The 25,696-nt window shown below is 50.2% G+C and overlaps 3 protein-coding genes and 1 pseudogene across 20 annotated transcripts in view; 2 read left to right on the top strand and 2 right to left on the bottom strand.

Moving 5' to 3' along the window:
* Positions 1–24,494, bottom strand: part of NBL1 (NBL1, DAN family BMP antagonist) — a 282,591-nt gene extending 258,097 nt beyond the window's left edge. Inside the window, exon 1 of the mRNA XM_050793146.1 lies at positions 24,491–24,494. The gene's annotated coding sequence lies outside the window, so the exon portion shown is untranslated. The remainder of the gene's footprint in view (positions 1–24,490) is intronic.
* MICOS10 (mitochondrial contact site and cristae organizing system subunit 10) overlaps positions 1–25,696 on the bottom strand; it is a 447,625-nt gene that overhangs the window by 225,230 nt on the left and 196,699 nt on the right. Inside the window, exon 1 of one of the 13 annotated variants that reach the window (XM_050793852.1) lies at positions 23,347–23,350. The exons of 11 other annotated variants lie outside the window; for them this stretch is intronic. The gene's annotated coding sequence lies outside the window, so the exon portion shown is untranslated. Of the gene's footprint in view, positions 1–5,912; positions 5,917–23,346; positions 23,351–25,696 lie in introns of those variants that run through there. One more of the 13 variants, XM_050793865.1, reaches the window with a different exon arrangement.
* CAPZB (capping actin protein of muscle Z-line subunit beta) overlaps positions 1–25,696 on the top strand; it is a 149,568-nt gene that overhangs the window by 89,453 nt on the left and 34,419 nt on the right. For all 5 annotated transcript variants that reach the window (XM_050792383.1, XM_050792355.1, XM_050792372.1 and 2 more), the window contains 2 exons: positions 11,058–11,179; positions 18,083–18,196. In XM_050792383.1, the coding sequence (XP_050648340.1) occupies positions 11,058–11,179; positions 18,083–18,196 (236 nt within the window). The remainder of the gene's footprint in view (positions 1–11,057; positions 11,180–18,082; positions 18,197–25,696) is intronic.
* LOC126956313 (uncharacterized) lies at positions 2,584–11,050 on the top strand (annotated as a pseudogene). Its single transcript, XR_007726300.1, has one exon. The product of XR_007726300.1 is annotated as an uncharacterized LOC126956313 (transcript).

Genomic DNA, 25,696 nt, shown 5'->3' with positions numbered 1-25,696 from the left:
CTCCTCTAAGGGAGGCGCTGAAGTGCTGAGAACTTGCTTCCCACCAAGGCAGGCTTGGGCTTCAAAAGATCAGAACCTGACCTGAGCGGCCCTCGTTTTCCACCATCCCACCAGCGCTTCAGAAGTCCTGCCAGCATCAAGCCAGGCACAAGGCAGTCCAGACAGCTCATCCCTGCCCTGGGGAGAGACATGCACATCACAAACCTGTGAGGCTCAACACCGCATCCTGCACAGGATGCAGGAGCATAGGGTCTCTGCCGACGCAGCTTTGGGAGGTTGCAGTGGAAGAGGCAGGCGTGGCCAAATCAGACCCTGAAGGATGACTTAGGTGGAGTTCGGGGAAGGAAGGTGGTCTGGATAGACGCGCAGGACGTTGGGTGGAGGGCAGGGGTGCGGGGGAGCCTCCCTGTGCTCCTTAGCCCGAGGCCATTGCCTGGCTGTAGGCGGCAGCTTCTCCTGCCGGCTGGGGGACTGCGGGCAGTTCTCAGCATTGAGTCCAAGATGACTTCCATTCTGGGGACTCGAAGGTGGTTGTGTATATTGTGCTTCATCTCTCAGGGATGAGTCCTTAATTAAAAGCAGCCGGGCAGCTTAGAGAGACCCTGGCTTCTCTGCACATAGGTGATGGGTTGTGCGCCTGGCCAGGAAACAGTTAATTTAATTAGGCTCCGAGGGCCTGGTTCATCCCCTTCAGGGAAGCTTAAGGTTACATGTGGACAACAGGAGCCTTGTGTGTGACTGTGGTTGACCCAAATACAGTGATTTTCATTTCTCCTTTCCATTTGTCGTCTTTGTTCTTCCCCTTCCTGACCCTTTCTTTAGGAAACTGTTGTGGCCCCTTCCAGGCTGCGAGCTTCCAGAGGGCAAAGCTTTGGGGTCTGGAGTATGAATGGCTGAAAGCGAGCCCAGGAGGCCTGCTTTTGTTTATTATTTATCTCCGGATGGTCAGGGCACCTGTCTGAGAAAAGAAAGAGATGGAGGGGACTTACCGTTTCCTGAAAAAACTCTTTGTTGTTAATGGCATGTGGAAGACTCATTTCTAAGTAGAATAAATCATTTGTTGGTCAAAAATGATTTCCTAATGTTGGCCCTCTTGGCCAGCCTCAGTTGCATTAAACCCTAGGTAACCAACCACAACCCCCGCCTCGAGTCGTGTGCCTCATATGAGCGGGTACAGATGCTGCTGCACCTTCGAAGGGGTTACATGCCGGAAAACCCATTGGAAGTAGAAAATGCTTTTAATCCCCCTAACCTGCCAAGCATCATGGCTTCAGCTGGCTGACCCTAAACGTGCTCAGAACATGCCTACAGTTTGGTGAAAGCACCTGGCGCGCAGTGGCTGTAGAGTGTCATCACTCACCTTTGTGATCACGGGGCTGGTGGGGAGCTGCGGGAGCTGCTGTCTCCCTGCGTCATGAGGGAGGATTGGACCGTGCATTGCTAGCCCAGGAAAAGATCAAAATTCAGACTACAGCTTCTACTGAATACCATCGCAAAGTCAAACAAATCTTAAGTCAGAAACATCTGTGTTACTCCACCAGATGTGCTGCATGTACCATTATCTCAACTCTGTGGTGCGTGACTTGCTCACTTTTTTGGTTTTTTTTTTAAATTTGTTTTGTTTTGTTTTGTATTTTGAGACAGAGTCTTGCTCTGTCACCCAAACTGAAGTGCTGTGGCACAATCTCAGCTCGCTGCAACCTACGCCTCCTGGGTTCAAGCAATTCTGCTTCAGCCTCCCAAGTAGCTGAGATTACAGGCATGCGCCACCACACCCGGCTAATTTTTGTATTTTTAGTAGAAACAGGGTTTCACTATGTTGGCCAGGTTGGTCTTGAACTCCTGACCTCAGGTGATCCGCCCACCTCAGCCTCCCAAAGTGCTGGGATTACAGGTATGAACCACTGTGCCCAGCCATCACTCACGTTTTAATGTTGCCAAAATTGGGAAATTACTTCTTAAACTTAATGTGTACGCTTAGTGATGTTATAATTACTGGTGCATCTTACAACTTACAACCTTCACAGGAAGAAAGCAGGCTGTGCTTGTACTTAAAGAATATGGCTCTTGGCCAGGCAAGGTGATTCGTGCCTGTAATCCCAGCAGTTTGGGAGGCCAAGGCGGACGGATCACCTGAGACCAGCCTGGCCAACATGGTGAAACCCCATCTCTATTAAAAATATAAAAACTAGCTGGGCATGGTGGTGCACACTTATAATCCCAGCTACTTGTGAGGCTGAGGCAGGAGAATCGCTTAAACCTGGCAGGCGGAGGTTGCAGTGAGCTGAGATCGCGCCACTGCACTCCAGCCTGGGCAACAGAGTGAGATTCCATCTCAAAAACAAAACAACAAAAAAATAAGGCCCTCAGCGCCAAGGGACTGCTTAAAGAGGAGAGGGGCTGGAACTGGAAGAGTCCCCCTTGTGTGTGGCCCTGGCAGGCGAGGGGCCCGTTTCTCACCAGGCTCTGCTGGGTGGTAGGCACTGAGCCCTTGCCCATACTCCAGGAGTCCCCGAGGCCCAGAGTGGAAAGGTCACATGTTGGATCTGCTGTGGGCTGTGGTGAGGCGGCAGGAGAGCCCAGCCCTGCAGCCCTTCCCAGGCGACCCTGGGCACCTTGGGTCTGCCGTGACTGGGCCCTTGGGGGAGAAAGCTTTGGTCCTCACAGTCCCATAGTTCCCCCGATTCTGTTCTTTTTTCCTAGGAGGAACCCTGTCCCCTGAGCTTGATTGGGAATGGGGGTAGCTCACCTTGTTGACCTGGTGGGGCTTGGTCTTTGGAAGAGCTGGGTCAGTCTCAAATTGAGATTCTCGTTCCTCTCTACCTCATGTTGGCTGGGACAGCCGGGACCAGCAGCTTCCCCGTGCTTGGGTTTTCTTATCCGCAGGTGAGGGTGCCCTCAGTCCTGTCTGTGAATAGGTGAGCCATACCCTAGTTCACATGGCTGTTATCCTAAGGAGATATGTTTTGATGCTTCCTGGAGTGAGCAGGAGCCTGTGGGGCTACCCTCTGGTTACTCAGGGGCACTACTTGCCTGAGTCTCCGGGAGCACAGCTGCTTCCCATCCAAAACAAGCTTGACCACCTGGGTGTGACTTTCAGGCCCGGTGCAAAGCTGCCGCCTGTGAAGGTGCCTTCTCATTGCATGGGTGGCCATGCTTAGAGAGCCATTAGGCAAAATGGGTTGGAAGCTCTAGCCTCAGCTACACGAAGCTGTGCTTCCGTGGCTCAGTGTTCCTAATGGCAAACTGAGGTCCCTGTAACGAAGCTGCCCTTGGGGAGTTGGGGAGCGGGCTTATGTCTTCTCCACACTGAGCAGTGGTGGTGGGGTGGGGATCCCTGCATCTCTCATAGGCTGGTGGAGGCCACGTGTCCACCTGGACAGACCGGTGAAGGGAGCCCCACTGAAGGGGTCCTGACCTGGAGGCCATCTCCCTAGGTGAGGGCAGCTAGCCTGCAGGCCCTCACTGGGAGGCCTTTCCCAGCTTGTGCTCTGTACCTTTTTGAATTCTGACCTATATGAATGTATTACCTATTATACGTAAGTAAACACTTTTTTTTCTTGAGTCAGGTTCTTATTCTGTCACTCAGGCTGGAGTACTGTGGTGCAAACACGGCTTTCTGCAGCCTCGACCTCCCGGGTTCAAACAATCCTCCTACCTTAGCATCCTGAGTAGCTGGGACTACAGGCACACGTCACCGTGCCTGGCTATTTTTATTATTATTATTATTTTAGAAGAGACAAGGTCTGGCTATGTTGCCCAGGCTGGGCTCGAACTCCTGAGCTCAAGTGAGCCACCGCACCTGGCCTTTTTTTTTAATTCTTAAGAAAAGCAGTGTGCCAGGGCCTGCCCTTGCACTTAGAGTGGACCAGGAGGTGCTGCCTTGCTGGGTCTCACTCCAGCCGCGCTTTGCTCCTCTCTGTTCTTGCACTTGCCTCAGTGGCCTCTGCAGCAGAGCCTCATGCTGGCTCTTCCCTCTGCTTGGGATGCCCCTGTTATTTTTCCCTGCAGTCTTGGAGGGCTGGCTCATTGGTCATTATTCACATGTCATCTCTGTCCCACCTCGTAGACTGCTGACTCCCCCCGTGGCATCCTACTTCCGTCGTGTCCTGCAGGTTTGCTTCCTACCTTTGCCTCTTTTTTTTTTCTTGAGACAGAGTCTCTCTGTGTTGCTCAGGCTACAGTGCAGTGGCACAACGTCGGCTCACTGCAACCTCCACCTCCCAGGTTCAGGCGATTCTCCTGCCTCAGCCTCCTGAGTAGCTGGGACTACAGGCACACATCACCACACCTGGCTAATTTTTGTATTTTTTTAGTAGAGACAGCGTTTTGTCATATTGGCCAGGCTGGTCTCGAACTCCTGAACTTAAGTGATCCACCCTCCTCAGCCTCCCAAAGTGCTGGGTTCACAGGCGTGAGCCACCACGCCCAGCCTACCCTTACCTCTTGGGGACGCCTCTGTGGCTGGACTTTGCTGTTAGAGCAGGGCCGCCCATGTCCATCTTTTCCCGTGCTGAGCCCTTGCACCTGACACGGGCCTGGAGCTGGCATTCGGGGTTTACGGAACAGCATGAATTTCTCCTTGACATGAGTGTCGTAACCCCCAGTTCCAGAGACTTGGGAAGGTTATGCTCAGCCAGCAAGTGACCGACCCAGGATTTGAGGCCGTTTGGTTTCAAGGTTGGTGTTTTTACCAAATGCCACGCTGTATATTCTGCTTCTGACACTAGTGTGCGTGCCACTTGAAACCACTTTTATCTTTTTAAGAGTTTTGGGCCTTCTGCAAAAATAAAAGGAACAAATTGTCACAGAGCCCTCTGCTGGACGTCGGCAGCTGTGGCATCCTGGCGTGGTGGTTTCCTCTGAGCGCACCCGAGTATGCAGAGTCTGTTTTTGATTCCTATCTCGCTGGTGGTGGGCTCTCGGCCAACAGGCAGATCAAAAGATGGAATGTGTTCATTTGGCTATTTTTTAAAAAACTGAGGTACAAGGGTGCACTTCTTAAAGACAAGGGCGCCGTGGGTTAGACTCCGTGGGTCTGAGCTGGTCTGGCTTTTGTGCTTTTTTTAAGGGTTCATCTCAAGTTACTTTTTCTGGTTGAACAATTTTTTTCAACATTAATAACTAATGGAGAAGAGGAAGAGGCAAAGTAGAACCATATGGCAGCATAAACACGAACCTCACTTGTGGCCGGAAACTTCTGATTTGTATCTCTTCGTGTGATCAGCTGTTGGGTTGGGTGATTAAAAAAAAAAAAAAAAAAAAAAGGTTCAGGTTGGGCAAAAGCAAGAATGTCTTTCGTTTCTTTTTCAAGCTAACCGTGCTGGGTCTGCATGTCCTTCCTCGGACATTGGCCCCTAGCTGCGTGGCTCTGGTCAAGTTATTTCTCTAAGGCCCTTTTTTCCCTTTCTTTAAAACAAGGACGGGAGCGCATGTCTGCGTGGAGAGCAGTTTTCAGGATCATGGGGCAGGGCAGGGAGAGCGGCTAGCATAGTGCCCACCTTGCAGGACAGGGCTGTTACGATTACCTGGTCCTTCTACAGATTATTATTCAGGTGTCACCTGAGGCCACTGCTAATAGCGTCCTAGTCTCTCCCTTCTACCTTCTGGGGGTTTTTCTTCTCCCTGCCCTGGTTCACTTTACCCACTCCCTACCCATCTTTCCAGTGGCCCCCGGGTACCACTGAGCCCGGCGAAAGTCTCGATGGTGAAGGACTTGCGGCTCCTGCTCCCCAGGATGGGCACACTCCTGTGGCAGCAGAGGAAGTGGTGGAGCCCCGAACTCCCCGCCAGAAAGACGGCAGGCACCGTCCTGACCAGTGTAGTGTTTATTTTTCCAAGTCACTGGGAATTATGTTTAAATCCCCCCAACAGCCTGGATTGGTCTGACACCTTTGGTGTTATCTGAACGTCCCCCTCCAAGGCTGTTAGGCAGTTCAGATGGGTGGTTTAGACAGAAACCATCCGGCTGCTGCATGTCGGCACCACTCCTCCTCCTCAGAGGCCCTCCCTGGCTTTGGAGGCGACAGAGCCGGTGCCACATGCACCCCAAAGTGAACTCTCGGCTTTGTTTGGACCTGTCGTTTCATTTAAATCGCTGTACAAACCCATGGCCCGTGACACTTAATGTGATTTCTTCCACTGCTCTAAGCACTCGACATGAGTAGGGGGCGGGGGCCGGGGTTCAGATGAGCGTAGGGACTGGTTAGATTACCGAGATACACTGTTTTTATTCTGGTTCTGTAATATGACCTCAGACCACAGGATTAATATCCACTTACATAGAATCAGCATGCATTGAACGATGCCTGCTGCCGCGGGCGTGATGCTGCGCTGAGACTGAAGGGCCTGTCTTGGCCTCTGTAGGTGTGGAGTCAATTCACAGTGAAAAATGCTAAGTGGTAAGGAAGGAGTAAGGTGAAAGCCATTGACAGTATTAGAACAGCCATCCTCAAAGCATTTAGGATTCAGTCGATATTAGTGTTACTGCAGGAATTCTGAAGAATTTGACATCTTGATAAAGAAGTTGGAGTTTGGGCCAGGCCCTGAAGGATCAGTAAGATTTAAGAGAGCAGTGGGGATTGGCTGTCAGATTTAGCAAATACAAATACATGACCTGGCCAGGCGCGGTGGCACACGCCTGTAATCCTAGCACTTTGGGAGGCTGAGGCAGGCGGATCATGAGGTCAGGAGATCGAGACCATCCTGGCTAACATGGTGAAACCCCTTCTCTACTGAAAACACAAAAATTAGCTGGGCGTGGTGGCACGCGCCTGTAATCATAGCTACTTAGAAGGCTGAGGCAGGAGAATGGCATGAACCTGGGAGGCAGAGCTTGCGGTGAGCCGAGATCGCGCCACTGCACTCCAGCCTGGGTGACAGAGCGAGACTCCGTCTCAAAATAAAAAGAAAAAAGAAAAAAAATACATGACCTGGCCAGGCGCAGTGGCTCATGCCCGTAATCCCAGCACCTTGGGAGCCTGAGATGGGTAGATCACGTGAGGTCAGGAGTTCAAGACCAGCCTGGCCAACATGATGAAACTCTGTCTTACTAAAAATACAAAAATTAGCCAGGCATGGTGGCATGCACCTGTAGTCCCAGCTACTGGGGAGGCTGAGGGAAGAAGATCGCTTGAACCCGGGAAGCGGAGGTTGTAGTGAGCCGAGATCACACCACTGCACTGCAGCCTGGGTGACAGAGCTGGACTTCATCTCATTGAGAAAAAAAAACACACATGACCCATGTAACCTTTAGGAAGTATTCATACTAAAATGTTATTCATTGTGTATCTAAAATTCAGATTGAACTAGCCTTTCTCTATTTTACCCAGCAGCCCTCAATGGGGAAGATGTTTAAGTGGAGGAATGCACATGCATGTTCAGGGAGTGGTGAATGGGACCGTGTGGTTGTTTGAGGATGTTAGGGCAGAGGCAGAGAGATGGCGTGGGTATGAGATGGATCAGTGGTGGTGCCAGGTCATGACTCATGCACCTTTGGGTGGCTGCTGTGGTCCAAGTCTGTGGGCACACCATGCATTATTCCACACTTCTCATTTCCCATGACAACAAAAATGTTACTATTCCAGAGCAGATTGTCTTTCATCAAAAGAAACAGGGCTGATGGAAATACGGCCAAAACTATGGCCCAACTTGCGAGTTGTTCCAAAAGGCAAAAACGGTGCTTGCTTGGGTGAAGTCAGTTGACCATATCAAGTCCCAGCTGCTTTTCACTGTAGGACAAGCAGTGCCAGTGTTTTAGTTCCAGTTTAAATATATGTTTTTCTGGGGCTGGTTAGTACCTGGCATACTGGCTTTCAGAAGTCCTGTCACAGATCTTCAAGGGTGGTCTGTCTCCGTGCAGCTCATCTACTGTGTTTGACAAATGAACCATCTTGGTCGTTGCCTAAGGTTCTGTGGCCAGCTCACAGCAGAGCAGAGGCTAGAACCCAGGTCTCTTAGTTCTCACTCTTTTCACCATTGCTGTGGCTCCTTGAGGTCACATGTTAATAAAAATGCCAGGGCTTTCATGACAGCTCTGGTTTTCTTTGTTCAGTGCTTTCCTACCACACCATGGTTCGTATCTGAGAGTGCTGGGTTGGAACCACACGCGAAGCTTGTCATCAGCATCCATTCAAATTTAGTTCTGGACAAGTGCTTTTGCTAAAGATTCCTATTACCTGCCAATTTATTAATTTAAAAATAAAGTTGATTGGAGTTTGGAAGGCTCCATGTTGTAAAACTCCTTCTTTCCTCCCTCCTTTCTTTCCTTCCTCCCAAATATATTAAGCATTTACTGTGTGTCAGGCACAGCTATAGGCACTGAGAATCCCGCAGTGAATAAGTTTGAGTCCTTGCCCCAGTAAAACTTACATTCTAGTGAGGGATACAGACAACTGATCAATGAAAAAATATTCCACCTGGTGTTAAGTGCTAGGAAGAAATTACTCAGATGCTTTTGATTCATAGATGAATCTCTTGGATAGGAGTAGAGTCAAGCCTCTTTTATACCAAACCCCATTTTCTTGTGAGCTTTCCTATGTTGCAGCGACTTGGCTGCAAGCAGTGTTTCTGGCGGGAGAAGGGAAGCAGCTGGCTGCAGGCGGAACTGGGGTGAAGCACCGGATCCTCACAAGTACGTGTGTACCCCGTGCCTGAAGCAGCACAGTGAATTCAGGTGTGATCCAGGCTAGTGTTGCTATCTGAGAGTAACAGGTGACAGATGATACTGTCTAAAGGAAGGGAGAGGAGTATGTCAGTCTGAATATGGCAGAGACTGAATATGTCAGTCAGTAACATACGTGCATTTCCCTGTGCCAGCTCTGCCCTGAACACTGAATGCATTATCTCATGTGACTCCTCAAAATCACATGGGGATAGGCGCCCAGATGGGTTGGTTTTGTTATCTCCATTTTATAAGTATGGAAACCAAGTCTTAGTAGAGAAGTAAAATGACTTACCCAGGCCATAAAGCTACTTGTACGCAGTGGAGTCAGAAAGTCTAACTTCAGACCCTATTTGCTCAGTCTCTACTGTAATTGAGGAAAAATTGGGCTGATGGTGTCAGGACTCCAACCAGAGAGAATGGGTTCCAGGCAAAAGTTGAGGCCCAACAGATAAGCCAAGGCAACAGCCCAGTATTATAAATGGAGGAGATTAGGGACAGGAGTGATGCGTTAGGCAAGGTGGCTTCACTGGCTGTGGCAGCACAGCAGGGCCCCTTCCAGGTCCCAGATGGCCTTGGGTGGAAGCTGTTAGACCTTCCTTCCTCAGCCAGGACTTCCTTCCAGGTGAAGGGCTCTGTGGCCACAGCTGAGCAGGACTGGGGCTAGGAGAGGGCGCTTTGCCACTATAGGGTACCTTTGGCATGCACTGTCCTTCCCGTTAGCTGGACAGTAAACCAAAGTTAGAAGGGGAGGAGTAGGGAGTTTGGACTCATCTGGCCCTGGTTTTGTTTTCTGTGTTCACTGCTTGCTTCTTGTGTGGCCCTTGGGTAACTTAATGACTCCGGGCCTCAACTCTAATCTGTAAAATGGGGCTTTGCATAGCCACTTTGCAGAATGCGTGTGAGCTTTCAAGTCAACAATATGCTCTCTATAAAGGGCCTACCATAGTACGTGGTGCATGACAGGCACATGGAAATGGTAAGGGGCCTGATATTATCACCAAAACCAACTTTGAAAGTAACCCCCAATTTTATTATGTTTGTTTGGAAAGGGCAGATACACATGGAGAGAATTCTGAAAACAAGCACAGGTACAGGCCAGGCCTGGGGGCTCACACCTTTAAGCCCAGCACATTGTACACAGGGGTTGGTGGTGTATGTCTGTCTCTTTGGGTGCTGTCCCCTGTACAAGAAACAGATAATCTCACCAAGGCCACAATTTCTGTGAGTCACGAGGCAGGTTTACAGTCCTTTAGTTGTGCTGGACATTGCTTTCCAAGCTGAGTTCTAAGGCACCCTGGAGGGGCAGCGGAGGAGCCCATGGAGGCTGGGTGGTCCCTGTGGTGGTGGGACTCCCTGTCCCTGCCTGTCTCTTGGATGGTGGCAAGGGTCTTCTGGAAGAACACAGGAACCACTGTCACTGTCATCCCATCTGCTGAGCTGCTCTGCTGCTGTCTTTGCCGTACAATTTAACTTTTCCATTGGGAAGGGTTATTGGTGCAGTTGGCAGGCACTTTCCTGGTAAATGATACGGTGGGGCCCCCATAAACCCAGGCCCATGAAACAAATAAGTCAGCACATTGAAAATATAGCATGGAAGTGACTCAAGCCTGAAGGAATCCATTTCTGAAAGTGCTGCCATCCCTGTCTGGGAGATTTTGGTAGAAATTGATGTTTGAGTTGGGAGGAGGAGGCCAGTGGCCTGGTTACTTGCAGAGCCTTGTGTCAGAGTCGCAGCATTGGCCCAGAGTCTGAGTCCTGCCAGCCCCCAACCACAGGGTCATCCTTCTTGGTGAGGCAGCCCCCTGGCCGGCCAGCCGGGGTTGAGCCCACTGGGGCTCCGTGCTGTGGGAGCCGGGGTGAAGCTGTCTTTGCAGCAGATAGAGTTGACTCTACAAGCCAACTGGTAACACTTGGCTAGGGGCCTGGAAAGTATTGGAGACTCCACCCAGCATGGGAGCCTGTGGGAGTTCCCCGGCACGAACGAGTTATTCTACTCCGAGTTCTTTAGATTCCTGTGTATTTGAAATGTTGACCCTCTTCTCGGGACTTGAGCTTGTACTTTGCCCACCAGAGACCAATACCAAGCACATACACACTGAAATTTACTAGGCCACCCTGGTGACCAGGTCGTTAAAGCTGCACACAGTTTTTGGAAGGAAGACCGTATTGGAAATCACGCTCCGCTGTAATTCAAGAACGGGTTTCTTAATAGAGGGACACAGTTGGTGTCAGACACATGTGGAAAAGAAAAGAACAGGCCCATAATTTTGGCTCAGTACCCAGGGCCAGATGTTAAAGGTACTGACCATGATATAGCTGCAGTATTGTTAGCCACCTGAGTTTGGTGTGCTATTTTAACCTCTGTTTCGACCTTGTCCTTTCTCTCTGCCAGGTCCCCAGTCTATGTGAGGATCTCCTGTCTTCTGTTGACCAGCCACTGAAAATTGCCAGAGACAAGGTGGTGGGAAAGGATTACCTTTTGTGTGACTACAACAGAGATGGGGACTCCTATAGGTGAGCTCATGCCCCGGGTATGCAGCAGGCACACCAGCCACATGCGGGCTGCCGTAGGTGCCTGCTGCAGAGCACGTGGACCTTGGACTTGGGCAGCTGGCAGCCCGTTGGCTGCCCTCCTCTCCTTTCTTCTCTTGTCCTCCCCATTCTTCTCCTCCTTCCATCTGTTATTCCAGTCAGGCAGCGGATGTGTGAGGAGTGCCACCCACAAGCATGGGAGATAGAGCAGTGGACAAAAGGCCCCCTGCCTTTATGGATCTTCCAATCTAATAGGAGAGGGATGTTGTTCCCGAAAACAGCTGTTCTGTTATAATTGCGTTCAGGCCTGCAAAGGGCAGCGTACAGAGTGTGCCTATGATGGGGATCCTGAGGGCAGGGAGGGTCTCTGTGGTTAAGGGATCTACAAACGCAGCTCTGTCAGATACGCAGCTCTCTTCTCTCTTTCCGTCACCTCGCCCAAGGCTGTAAATAACTAAGTTGACATTAGTCCCTGCCCTGGGTGTCTGATCACCAGGTCTAGCATAGGAGACACATTGGGTAACTGATAACTGTACGATGTGATTCATACAGCCAGTGCAAAGTCTGTTCAGGGTGGGAGAGTAGCACAGAAGAGGCCATAGTCAACTCCAGGAGGACTTCCTGAAGGAGGTGATGTCTGAGCTGGGTTTTAAGAGCATGTAGGAGTTATACCTCTATTTTTCAAGAGTGAGAATTCTTAAACTAGCCCAGTGTTTCCATGATGAATGCAGTAGCCACTGCCTTGGAGAACAGTAGAGGAACACAGCCTGCTTTAGGTTTATTTGGTGGCCACAGAACCAGGGCTGTCTTGAAGCTTCACCCTAATGCTCTCTTTGGAGACGGGGCAACGCTTCTGGGAAGTCAAAGCAGAAAAAATGATCAGGAGTCAGCCAGTGTGGGCTTCAAACCAGCACAGCTCCCTGTGTCAGTGGGACTTTGACAAATCACTTCTTGTTGCTGATCTTTTAGTTTTGTCATCTGTAAAATGGAAATGATAGTATTTGTTTACTCAACAGAATGCTTCCTAAAGAAAATAAAGAGGACAGTGGGAGAGAGGGAGAGGACAGGCAGGCAGGGAAGGCTCTCCCACAGGTTGGGAACTGGAGGATGAAAAGGTCCAGGTCTGGGGAAGAGCCTGCTGGGTGCTGAGGCCCTGGGTGATGAGCTCGCCAGGATGGAGCTGGCTGAAGGCCAGAGGTGGAGAAGGCAGTGAGGGGAGGGCGGTGGGGGCGGAGATGAGGGGGGAGGCATGGCCAGGGCAGGTCTGGCAGGGTCTTGAAGCCCAGGCTGAGGGTAATAAAAGTTAGCACAGGGTTGTTTATTGGGGGATAAAAGAAGTAACACACATGAAATGTTGAATGGCACAGACCTTGTCATATATGTAAAAAGTTTAATACTGACTTATAAGAGACTAGACAAGTTTTATAATCATGTCCCTTTCCTAGCTTCAAATGGAAATTAGGTAGAGAATATATTTTGCCCTCCTTCAGACCACAGACCAAAGTTGAAATGGTGAGAAGTGGTGAGATTTGAGGTCACTTTTTTTTTTTTTTTTTTTTTTTTTTTTTGAGACGGAGTCTCGCTGTGTCGCCCAGGCTGGAGTGCAGTGGCCGGATCTCAGCTCACTGCAAGCTCTGCCTCCCGGGTTTTTACGCCATTCTCCTGCCTCAGCCTCCCGAGTAGCCGGGACTACAGGCGCCCGCCACCTCGCCCGGCTAGTTTTTTGTATTTTTTAGTAGAGACGGGGTTTCACCGTGTTAGCCAGGATGGTCTCGAACTCCTGACCTCGTGATCCGCCCGTCTCGGCCTCCCAAAGTGCTGGGATTACAGGCTTGAGCCACCGCGCCCGGCCTAGGTCACTTTTAAAGGTAGAGCCAGCGGCATCTGCAGGTGGGTGGGGATGGAAGGAGAGGAGGTGGGGTGTGAAGGGTGATCACAAGGCTTCAGAACTGAGCCACTGTTGATTGAGGTGAGGAGGACTCAGGGAGGAGCTGGCATAGGGACACTTGAAGCTTGAGAGGCCCATTAGATCAACGTGGAGATACCAGGTAGGCTGTGGATGTACCACGTGGAGTTCCAGGAGAGAGGTGTCGGCTGGGGATGTGGCTGCAGATGTCACAGCATATAGGTGGTGATACAGCCCTGAGGCTGGTCAAGTTCATCCTTGAAGGGCTTGTTCTGTGCCTGGAACTGCTGGTCACGGGCACGGCATCCAGGTGTTGTGCTTCTTGGGAGCATCTTGCTTTGTCGCCCAGGCTGGAGTGCAGTGGTGCAAACGTGGCCCACTGCACAGGACCATAGGCATGTACCACCATGCCCAGCGAATTTTTTTTTTTTTTTTTTTTTTTTGAGACAGAGTCTCACTCTATTGCCCAGGTTGGAGTGCAGTGGCACGATCTCAGCTCACTGCAACCTCTGTCTCCTGGGTTCAAGCGGATTCTCCTGCCTCAGCCTCCCAAGTAGCTGGGATTACAGGTGTGCGCCATCACGCCCAGCTAGTTTTTGTATTTTCAGTACAGACAGGGTTTCACCATGTTGACCAGGCTGGTCTTGAACTCCTGACCTAAAGTGATCCTCCTGCCTTGGCTTCCCAAAATTTTGGGATTATAGGCATGAGCCACTGCGCCCAGCCCCAGCTAATTTTTTGACTTTTTTTCTTTCTTTCTTTCTTTCTTTTTTTTTTCTTTTGTAGAGATGGGAGCCTCACTTGTTGCCCAGGCTGGCCTCGAACTCCTAGGTTCAAGCAGTCCTCCCACTTCAGCTTCCCAAATTGCTAGGATTACAGGTGTGAGCCACATTGCCCAGCCAGGGAGCCACTGATGAGGTGGGTAGACCAGACCAGCCCTTAGAGTAGTCCAGTGAAGGTGGAGAGTGGTCTGACAGACCAGGGAGCAAGCAGGGAGGAGTATTCGCACCCGGCATGCAATTCAGGGAACGCTTCCGGGAGAAGGTGGTCCTTGAACTGGTCTTACTTAATCAACATCATTATTATATTTATTATTTGCACCTAAAAACTCCAGTTTACTGTGTAAGGCAGCTCTTCTGTAGCAGCTGGTAGAAGGACGGGATCATGTCTAGGTCTGTGGCCAGGCCAGGCTCTGAGGGCAACTTGGTACCTGCAGCCCTTCCAGGTCACCCCTTTATCCTCCACCTGCATTCCTGAGGCCCCACCACCGGCTCTGGGGGATCTCAGGCCTTTCGAGAGGAGCCTGGGGTGTGGAGGCAGAAAGTATGTCTTTCCTTTCTCCTCTTCTCGATATGAAACTTCAAGGTCTTCTGATTCTCTCCACAGATTTCCATCCTGACTGTTTTTGATGGTTTACTTAAATAAGATCCTTATGGTGTGACCGTTGCCAGCAGCACCGTTTGAAACCTGTTAGCTGAAACAAAAAGCCTACTCGGAGGGAAATGAAAGGCCTGACTTTTGAAATCTAAGCATTCCTGTCCATCTGTCTTTTTTCAAATGGCCTCCATTTAAGCTCTTAAATGTGTTCTGAGTGCCCCTTCCACTAAGAATATTCTGGGTAATGTTATGATATTTCCCTCAGCTACAATTACCCTGGCTTCGGGACTAACAGCTTGAAATGCTATCGTCTGTGAGCCAGTAGAAATGTGAGTTACAGGCTTCTTGCAAATTGCAGGCCCCCAGTCTGCCCGAGAGATGGGCTCTTGCATCTAATCAGGGTGCCTTGAAGTGAACACCGCTTGGGTCGGGTCTTCCTGGCCTACAGGAAGGCAATGGCCATCATCGAACTGTGGGAACGGTCCTGCGTGTGAGTGTGCTGCAGAGTCTCAAAGGGCCACCCGGGGAAGGAGGGAGTTCAGCTCCACACCCTCAGATTCGTATCCACTCCCCCGGCCAGCACAAGAACCAAGCCTTATTTATAGATAAATCATGGCGACAGCATCTTTTCACCTGGATCTTTGTCTCTGAGATCTGATGAGAGGCCTTTGTTGATTTGGTGTTTTTGTATTTTAGTGCTTAGGTGCCCCTCAGCATAAAAAGGCAGAAAGCTGCTCCATCTCTTGGTTTGGAGGAGCAGAACACCAGCAGATTCCCCTTTCTTCCTCTCCCGGGCTGGGAGGCTTCGGTCCACCAGCAACATCCGCTTGGCACTGACTCAGGGCCGGGTACTGGGGACAAAGGCAGGCAGCACAGGCTCTCTTCTCTCAAAGGCCTCTTGCAATCGAGGGTGAGGGAAGAAGGGCAAGAATATGACAGGCATGAGGATCAACGTCTGTGTGAGAGGGAGTGGGAGGGAGGAGGGAGTGCTGGGTTCTGTTGTGGGGTGGGTGCAAGAATTCATTCTTTTTTATTTTTATTTTTTTTACAACTGTGATTGGACAAGAAGAATTCATTCATTTTTTTTTTTCTTTCCCCGAGATGGAGTCTTGCTCTGTCGCCCAGGCTGGAGTGCAGCAGTGCAATCTCGGCTCACTGCAACCTCCGCCTTCTCCTGTGATTCTCCTGCCTCAGCCTCCTGAGTAGCTGGGATTACAGGTGCACGCCACCACACCCAGCTATTATTTTGTATGTTTAGTAGAGATGGGGTTTCACCATGTTGGCCAGGCTGGTCTTGAACTCCTGACCTTGTGATCCTTCTGCCTCGGCCTCCCACGGTGCTAGGATTACAGGCATGAGCCACCGCGCCTGGACAGATTCATTCTTAAAAACATTTTTTAAAAAATGAGCGTGTAGTTGAGTGCCAGGCACTGTTCTAGGTGCTGAGCAACCCGAAGAGGAGATGACAGAAAAGGCTCTTGCCCCTTCATAGCTGAGGTTCTAGAGTGAGCTATCTACATTCACATTGATTCCGATTAAATAAAATTAAGAATTTAGTCACTTGGTCATACTGGTCACATTGTAAGTATGCAAGCAGCCCCACATGGCTCATGACTGGTTTTGGACAGCACAGATTGAGAACATCTCCAACGTCTCAGGAAATTCTGTTGGGCATCCCCGTTTCAGAGGGAGGAGCAGCAGGCTACAAGAACCGACACGCCAGCCCGCGCTTGGCTTCCCAGGAGAACCGAGCCATCTATTGTGGGCGGCATGCCTGTCTTCCCAGCCATCTGGGGTCCCAGCTTGTTGACGGTTTCCTTCCCATGGTGTGCACGTGGTCCAGTGTGACCATGAAAACTGGCTGCTGGTCGTGGGACCACAAGGGGTGTCTCATCCCATTCTTGCAAAGTCTCTACCAAAACTGCAATGAGCAGCAAAAAGTGGTCGGCTTGGAAAGGATTTCCAAAGACTCCTTCTGCTTGGAGGTGATCAGGAGTGTAATGCCTGCCTGGAGACTCTTTGGGGACACCAAGCACAGCAACTCTTCCCTCACATACCTGTGAACCAGCCTCCGAGAAAGCTGCCTGCGGGTGGCTGGTGGAAGAGGCTGCCCAGCTTATTCTGGTTCCATGCTCCACGATCTACTGATGGAGGTGCCTGGTGGAGCATCACTTAACCAAGAAGAAAGATGTCTGTGCACAGAATTCGTTAAAACTGGGGTTTGGAAGATGATGAGCATGCTTCTTTTTTTCCTTAACATGCATTCCACATCACAGTGATGCGAATGAAGGTCTGTGGTCAGGAGGGGATGTGGAAAAGGCAGTGTGGGTCTCTGACAGTGGAAACACCGAGGCTGGAGTGTGAAGGACTTTTTCTGAATTCCATGTTGTCTTCTCTGTCTTTTCATTCCTCTTTCACCTTTTTAATTCTGCTACTTTCTCTGAACACTCGGCCCTCTGAACCCCACCTGCAGGAATTAATGAGTAGATCTTTCCCTTATAACCCCCTTTCCAGTTCTCTGTGTGATTAAATGCTTTCCTGATGTGGCAAAATACATTTCAAGAAATACAGCAAGTCTTTTGGGCTGCAAAAAGACTGGTTCTCATTACTTAGCAGTCTTTATATGTGTGCATAGCCCTTGGATGTTGGAAAAGCTATCCTCTGTTCACATGGAGAACCTGATCGCTCAGGTCTTCTAATGTAATCAGCGTTTCCCTGTGGAGCTGTGTCTCTTGCCTGCCTCTGTAACTGACAGCTCTCTTCTTAATGCTTACTGTGTAAGAAGGTCTTAAAGTTTATCTAGAGCCTCCAGCAAGTCAGGGAGGAGAGTGGGCATCTGTTGAACTATAAGGTGGTGAACACATGGCCAGGCGCGATGGCTCACACCTATAATCCCAGCACTTTGGGAGGCTGAGGCAGGCAGATCACTTGAGGCCAGGAGTTTGAGACCAGCCTGGCCAACACGGCCAAACTCCATCTCTACTAAACATACAAAAATTAGCCAGGCCTGGTGGCTTGCACCTACTCAGGAGGCTGAGGCACGAGACTCGCTTGAACCCGGGAGGCGGAGGTTGTGGTGAGCCAAGATTGCGGCACTGCACTCCAGCCTGGGCGACAGAGCAAGGCTCTGTCTAAAAAAAAAAAAAAAAAAAAAAAAAAGAATAATAAATAGGTGGTGAACACGAAACTGAGAAAGCGGGTAAGAAAGAACTAGCATTTGTTGAACACTGACAGTCTGGCAAGCTCTGGTCTGGGCGCTTGATCTGCTTGTCTCATTTCTCATGACAGCCCTGTGTGCAGAGCGAGTAGCAGCCGCATTTTACACAGGAGGAAAGTGAGGCTCAGGGAGTTGGGACACTTGCTGAGCGTTCACAGCCAGTGAGAGGTGGAGCACGGGCGTGTGTCCCAGTCTGCCTGCATCAGAGCCCTTGTTGTCCAAACCTCCAGAAAGCCCTGTTTGTTGCCAGGACCCAGAAAAACCTTTGTTGGAGCTAGCAGCTTTGCCTCCGAGATTTCAGATAGCCAGGGGTCAGGCTCCCTGCTCACTGGCCATGTCTTCATGGAATGATTCATGGAATGTACTTTTCCTTCCTTCCCTCCAGGTCACCATGGAGTAACAAGTATGACCCTCCCTTGGAGGATGGGGCCATGCCGTCGGCTCGGCTGAGAAAGCTGGAGGTGGAAGCCAACAATGCCTTTGACCAGTATCGAGACCTGTGAGTCACTTTCTCCTGTTGTACTTTAGCTCTTGTGATTTTTGAGAGGTAAATCCTAAGTGGCAGTGTTCTATCTTGAATCTGTTACCTGGCCAGGCATTCTCCCTTGAGTCTGTTAACTGGCTCACCTAACTAAAATTGGGAGCCCTCCATAGCAGGATGCAGGGCACTCGTTTGGTGGTTGGGTTAGTTATGAGATGACTCGGTCATAGAATGCTACCATACTTCACTATGTGTTGTTCCCCTGCATCATGATTCATCGTAACAGCAGGTACCACAGTACAGCGCCTACTGTGTGTAAGAAACAGTGCCAGGTATTTCTACATAGCATCTCAAGTCCTCACAAACATAGCTAGTTTAGTCCTCGTTTCTCAGATGAAGAAATTAAGACACAGATTAAAGTGTTTGTCCACAGTAAGGGGTAGAGCCAGGAATTAAAGTCAGGCCTGTTTATCTCCAAAGGCGCTTATGGATTTTTGCCGTACCACAGGCTCAGTTCTGACCTGGAGCTCAGAGGCCTCCACTTCCAGCTGTTCCCAGGCCAGGACGAGCACAGTCCTTACAGGGTGGGAGCAGAGCACCAAACATCTTCCTGAATCCTGAGTTGTTCGTGGCCTCGGCACCTGCCTTAAAAAGCGTTTTGCTAGATCTGTTGAGATTTCTTCCTGCTCCATCTAATCCTGCCTCCCAGCACCGCAGCACCAACATGTCACTTAATTGTTCAGGCTTACAAGGAAGGACTCCAGAGAAAGTTAGCCATAATCAACAGAATCTCTTTTATAATTAAGTTCTATACTGAAAATACATCTAAACTGTAAAATAGGCAATACCATTTCAAGTTGGCAGACTTTTTTCTGTAAAGAACCAGATACTAAACGTTTTAGGCTTTGCAGGCCACATATGCTCTCTGTTGCTGCTGCTTGGTTTGTTTTCTCTTTAATCTTTAAAATGTAAAATTCACCTCTTGAGCTTTGAGATGGGTGGGGCTTGGCCTCCAGTCTGTAGTTCGCCCACCCCTGGCCTAGGATGTAAGCAAGAAAATGGACATAAGAAAAGGAATCATCCGAACAGTGTCAGAAAGGTAGTGCTGCCCTACTTAGTGTGAGGGGTTCATGTCTTCACTTTGCAAGTATTCGGAGTGGCTGTATAGTTCATGGCAGCTTGCTGTATCACATAAAGAATTTCTGGCAGGTACAGTGGCTCACACCTGTAATCCCAGCACTTTGGGAGGCCAAGGTGGGCACATGGCTTGCGCCCAGGAGTTTGAGACCAGCCTGGGCAACATGGTGAAACCCCATCTCTACGAAAAAAAAAATACAAAAATTCACTGGCTATGGTGGCATGCAACTGTAGTCTGAGCTACTTGGTAGGCTGAAGTGCGAGGACCACATGAGCCCAGGAGTTTGAGGCTGCAGTAGTGGCTGTAAGGGCACCACTGCACTTCAGCCTGGGCGACAGAGTGAGATCCTGCCTCAAAAAAATTAAAAAGTTTCTTTTAAAAGCTGATTTTCAAGGAAAAGTGATACTTCTCAATATCTGACACACAAACAGAAAACCCATAGCACTCAGTAGAATGAAATACACAAGCACAGATCTACGGAAGACAGGAATAAATGGCCTTAAACATTTCAGTGTCCTTGAAATGCATCAGTTTGTAACACAACCTTATCTTCAGTATCTATTATGTACAAATATTTTATATACATTATCTTTACTCCTTAACAAGAACCTCTGGGGAAGATGGCTTTGTTCCTCTTTTTACAAATGAGACCAAGGTTCCAAGAGGTTAAATGACTCACACAAGACCATAGGACATGGAGATGAAAAGCTAGGATTTGAACCCATATTTGTCTGAAATTCCACAAATTGTTGATTTTCATGGTTAAAATAGGCTTCAGTCTTTAAAGGTTATTATATCTAGAACTTTGTCCTATTGTAGAATAGCTCCTTCCCCAGTGATACTGAAAAGCTGACTCATTGCTCTGTGGTAGTTTACTTGTAATTGTTTTTTACTGTCTTCTACCTGCCCATTTGGTAAGAAGCCAATCCATCTATTAAACAAGAATGCCAGGTAGAATCAGTTTGATATTAAAGTGATAATACTGGTAATAAAATAACGATGGTGATAACAGTTACCAGTGGCCATGCCAGTGGGCCTCCAGGTGTTCTCTTTCGGTCTTCACAAGAACCTATGAAAGAGGGCTATCCCCCTCTTACAAACAAGCTGACAGATCAGAAAGGTGATATAACTTACCCAGGTTCACAGAGCTAGTAAGTGATGGAACTGGGATATCAAACCATCCTTATCCAGCTCCACAGTCCAACATCAATTTATTTACTTAGCAGATGTTTGAGTGCCTCCCATGAGCCTGGTGCTCGCTGAGTACCAGGGATGCACCTCGTACGTGGTAGATGAGGCCCCTCACCACACTCCATTGTGGAAAAACAAACAGTGGACAAGTGAACAAGTCAGTGCTGCTGGTGATAACAGGGAGCAGCTGACTTGTTATGTAGAGCGGCCCATGAAGCCTCTTGAGGAGATACTTGACTGAGGTCTGACATCAAGGAAGCCAGCCAGGCAGGGGGGCTGGTCGTGGCAGGGTCTCTGAGGCGGGGGCAAACTCACCTGTCTAAGGCCCTGAGACGGGTGCCCCTTGATGTGCACACATAGCTGTCAACCAGTAAGTGTACACCCTCAGCCTCTTTTAAATTGCAAGTCGATTTGAAAGAGATTTGGGCAAAATTAGCCCCTTTTATAGCTTTGTAAGCTTCTCAGGAGCCATCTCAGGATACTCCAGGAATACAGCCTGCCTTTCAGTCAAGTTTGAAGGTGGAAGTGGAATGTTCCCCCTTGAAAGTGTTTGCTAGATTTTCCCCCAGCTTAGGGAGCTAACCTGCCATGCATGCCATCCCCTAAGCCTGAGGAAGTTGCATGGCCTCACCCCTTCTGTTCTTTGAGGAGGCTGTACTCTGGCTTTGTACTGGGCTACATGTTGAGATATGGAGGAGGGGGATTCTGATTTTTTTATGAGACTTAAGCGTTCATGTTGTTACTCCCTTAATAAAGTGATTCAGATGTGTTACCTTACTTTGCCGTTTAGGGCCAGCCTTGGGGAGGAGCCCAGTTTCATCTTGAACTTCTGCTTCCCTTGTTCTCCCTTCCCATCTCATCGTTCACATATGTAACGATACATGGTGTGTGCTTCTGCAGGGGCTTGGTTGGCCTGTTATCATGAGAATTTCCCTATTATCATTAAAACTCTTCAGAATAATCACTGAATCCTTACAGTGACTGTAGGACAAGTGGGAGTTACTCCATTTGGCAGCTGATGAAGCTGAGGCTCAGAGAAGTACTCAAGCTGGTTAACACAGCTAGAAAACCACAGGAGCTGGAAGCCATAGCTGAGGCCTCACTCTTCGTGCTGGCTCTGGTGAAGCCTTTCCCTTCCCTGGGAAATGTGTATTTGTAAGGTGGCTTTTAATTTCTGTGTGACTTTGACTTGCCTACACACTCCTCTCTGAAGGTAAATTGACTCGGTGGAGTTGAAAGAGGGGTGACAAGACAGCATCCTGCGCCCAGTTGGGGGTTGAACTGGATAACCCAGACCCCGAGGGTCTGTGACAGTGTGTAGTGGGATCCAGGCCGGTGCCGTTCTGTTCCCAGCACCTCAGGAGGAAGGAGGAGAGGGGAGCACAAGGGCTCAGTGGCCCTGCAGGAGAGGCAGGAGGCCCTTCCTTCCCTTGCATGTGCAGGGGCAGTGGGGCCAGGCTTTTCTTGGGTGACAGGGATCGCTGACCACCAAAGGGACAGCAGTTGGACCTGTCATCCAGGATACCAGAGGCATGAATTTTGAGTCACCCAGTGCCATTGGGGTGTGCTGAGGAGCTCTCTCTCCTGGGACCATATGCGAGGAACATTTTCCCGGCTGAACCACATGTGACGAACAAACCCATTTATAGTCTTAAAATTAAGAGAACAAGTCTCTTTTTTTTCTTTTTAAAAAACATCTTGGTGTATATTGCCCATCTCCAGAAGTTCCCATTCCCAGAGTGCCCCGCGAGGCTGTTGGTGGCCATGTGAGTGACCACAGCAGGCCCTGGAATGCAAGCTCTTTTCCCCATGGCTTTGGAGCAGAGGGGAGTCAGCTGGGTGGCCTTGTCTCCTGAGGGGCATTGGCCAGGGTCACACTGGGTTTTCTAGGGACCAGCTGTTCCGTGGGGTGGAGAGGCAGCCGGCCATCGCTTTCTCTTCATCTTTCGTCCAGCCCTTCCTCGTACAAATGCTTTCTCGCAGAAAGACTTGTTTGTTGTCCCCTGAGCGAGGCCACAGCTCTCCCACCTGTCTTCTGTTCAGGTTGGTAGACGGGTTCAGGCAAGGGTCACTCTGAGAGGAGACCTCTACCCAATGCTCCTGTCTGCTGGCTTGGTCACACTGAACTGCTGCCTGAGGGGCCAGGAAAGTGGTCGGTGTCCCTGGGCTGGTGAGAGATGGCCGGAGCTTCAGCCAGACCCGCCTTGCGAGGAGAAAAGGGGAGTGGCTGGAGAAGCCACCCCTTAAGAGCAGGTTGGGCCTGCCCTTGTGCCCAGGAGGACTGCATAGGTGCAGCTGCCACTTTCAGGCCACACACTTCAAGCTAGAGCTTGGCCTGCGCCCCTGGTGGTTGGGGGTTGGAAGAGCAGACTGTGTTGACATGGTCTTTAATTCACAACGATTCCAGGTGTTTCTGAATTCTCGGATTCTGATGAATCGCAGTTAGGACTATGTTTGGCTTGCGCTCCAGCCTCATGGCCACCAACCCCATCGAATGACTGAGAGCTACCAGGCTCCTGCCATGGTGGAGCTCAGAATCCTCCCGTGGGGACACCATGCTGCAGCCAGCTTCCAGGGAGCCACTTATTTTATGGACTCAAAAGTCTCTTTATGCTGGGAAGGTCACACTGGACTTTGCTCACACAGAGATTTGACCCAAAAAAAAGGAATAAAGAGGCCTCGGATACCCTGTTCTACCCCCGTTCCTGCCCCTGCTGTATCCTCCTGGCTCGTGCCAGAAGACTGGACTTGCCGTCTGTGGGTGTGTTTGTTGTCGGCTGACGTAGCACCCACAGGCACTGGCCGTGTGTGTGCCACAGTCTGGAACGAGGTCCTTGTCCCCCACCCATTCGCCCGTTAGCTTTGTCCTTACTCCTTGGGGCCCTGCTTAAAAAGATGAATGGTGCTTTGGGAGGCTGAGGCAGGAGGATTGCTTGAGGCCAGGAGTTCGAGACCAGCCTGGGCGACATAGCAAGACCCTGTACCTCCAAAAAATAAAATATAAACATTAGTCAGGCATAGAGGCACACACACACATAGGCCTAGCTACTCAGCTGAGGTGGGAGGATCACTTGAGCCCAGGAGTTCAAGGCTACAGTGAGCTATAGTCATGCCATCGTACACGAGCCTGGGTGACAGAGTGAGTCCTTGTCTCAGGGGGGGAAAAACACAACTAAAAAAATATGTGAAAGGAGACATTGGTGAAGAGACAGGCTTGAGGGTCCAGAGACCTAGAGCATGATCCAGGCGGCCCATGGGCCACACCAGCCTTCCCAGAGAGCGGAACTTACCGTCTCCCCAGAGGCTCCCTCTGCCACCGGAGAGAAAACTCTTCTTCACTGGATCCTGAGGGAAGGACGTGGATTCTGTCTTCAGGCTCTGGCTTTGATCCCTGGCTCTGTAAAGGCTCTGACTTTGTAGGGAGTTGGATTTAATCATCAGCACATGGAATCAATGTCAGAACGATGGAGCTGGGCCAGGGGACGGGTTGACCAGCAGGCCTTTCTGGCTTGTAACTCCTTGGAGATGTGGCAGCCCCTCTCCCCTGTGGATTGAAAGGGCCAGCAGTTGGGAGCATGACTCCTTAAGGTGGGCAAAAGGCAAGTGAGGGTGCAGGGGGCTGAGCTGTGTGTCCTCACGGCTTCCTCTGAAGTCCGCTAGCTCCTGGCTTGCCCTGCCCCTGCTGGGTCCCTGCGGCACTCTCACTTCCACGTCCCTTCCATACTGATGATTCCTTTCTCTGCCATCCTCAGGGGCAGAAGGGATCATAGTAGCACTTTCCCGAGGAGAGTAACCGTCAAGCCCCTGTGGATAGCACTGCCCAAACAGCCTTGCTTTTAGATTAAAAGAGCCAATTTGCGCAAATGCTTGGGAGATGACAAGCACATTTTGCTGGAGTGCTGGGGCCAGATGAGGGTATTATCTGCTCTCCAGTCACCTTCATTTTCATCACTTCCCCTCCCCAGCCAGCCCACCCACCTGGTCCCCAACATCTAGGCTATTCTCTCTACCAAGCCCCGAGATGGTTTTCTGCCTGTAATTGATGGGCCTGGCTCATCCAGGGGATGTCACGAGAACTCAGTGCTGAGGCAGAGGGAAAGGCACCGGAGCGGGCCAGCTCCTGGGCCGCTGGCTCGGAGGATCATTTGACGTTCTATCTCGGCAGAGCCGACTCTGCTTTCTTAGGTCCAAGCCTAGTCTAGCTCATCAGTCACAAAGCCTCATCTTTGACCTAAGTGATCTTGCTTGGGAGAGACTTAGAAGTGGAGACTTTGCTGTAGGTCAGGCACCGGCAGCTCTCAGAGGAACATCTTGCTGGTGTGAGCGACCAGTGGGCTGCCATGAACCCAAAGATTAACACTTTGATTTGTCAGGTTCCTGGAGAAGAGAGGAAACCTTCCCTGCTCGAGCTTTCGCAGCAAGTCTGGCCCTGGCCTGTGTCGGCCCCGGGTTCTGCCTGGGACCAGATGTTCTGACCAAAGGGCTGGCACTGCCTTCTTCCAAAGATGATTACTCCCATCTGCGCCAGACATCTCGCCCCATGCTCTGAAGTCCTTGGCTCTTGGCTTGGAGCAGATAATACCTTCAAACATGCGGTTGCAATTTATTGGCCTTATAAGTTAATTTTAGTGGGTGTGCAATTGATTGAAATCAAAGCCTAATGAAGGCCAGAGTCTGGGGGGTGGAGGAGCAGGGTGGGAGGGAATTTTGTGTTTTTCCTTGCTTCAGTTCCGAGATAATCTTCAAAAGCTTTAATTAGCTTTTCCAATCAGGCCTCCTTGTCTGGAAGAAGTTTATAGAGTGAAACAAGGTTGGCGTCCCCGTGGCAGTCCCAGGGCCCAAGGGCCTCTCCAGGAGTGGAGGAGCCAGGAGCTTGGTGGATGGGCACTCCCAGGCTTTCCAGCACCTGTACCCTCTTTGGGCCATTTCAGAACTGCAGTTGTTCCTGCTCCTTCCTGCCATTTGATGTTTGAGGAACATTGGCCCAGGAAGGGCAGGACGTCCACGTTCACATGTGAGAAATGTTGGCACCTGATTTCTGGGGTCCTTGAAACTACAGGTTCCCAGCCCCGGGCCCCTCAGGGCACCCCTTCCTCGAGAGGCGAGCATGGAGGAACTGCGGGCGATAGGGAGAGGTTTTCCAGGGAAATGGTGCAGAAGTGTGAGCAGGCAGCTGTACGTGCTGGGAG

This window comes from Macaca thibetana, chromosome 1 (assembly GCF_024542745.1).
Source record: "Macaca thibetana thibetana isolate TM-01 chromosome 1, ASM2454274v1, whole genome shotgun sequence".
In the NCBI taxonomy this organism is placed as follows: Eukaryota; Metazoa; Chordata; class Mammalia; order Primates; family Cercopithecidae; genus Macaca; species Macaca thibetana.
This window is presented reverse-complemented; position numbering and strand designations above follow the sequence as displayed.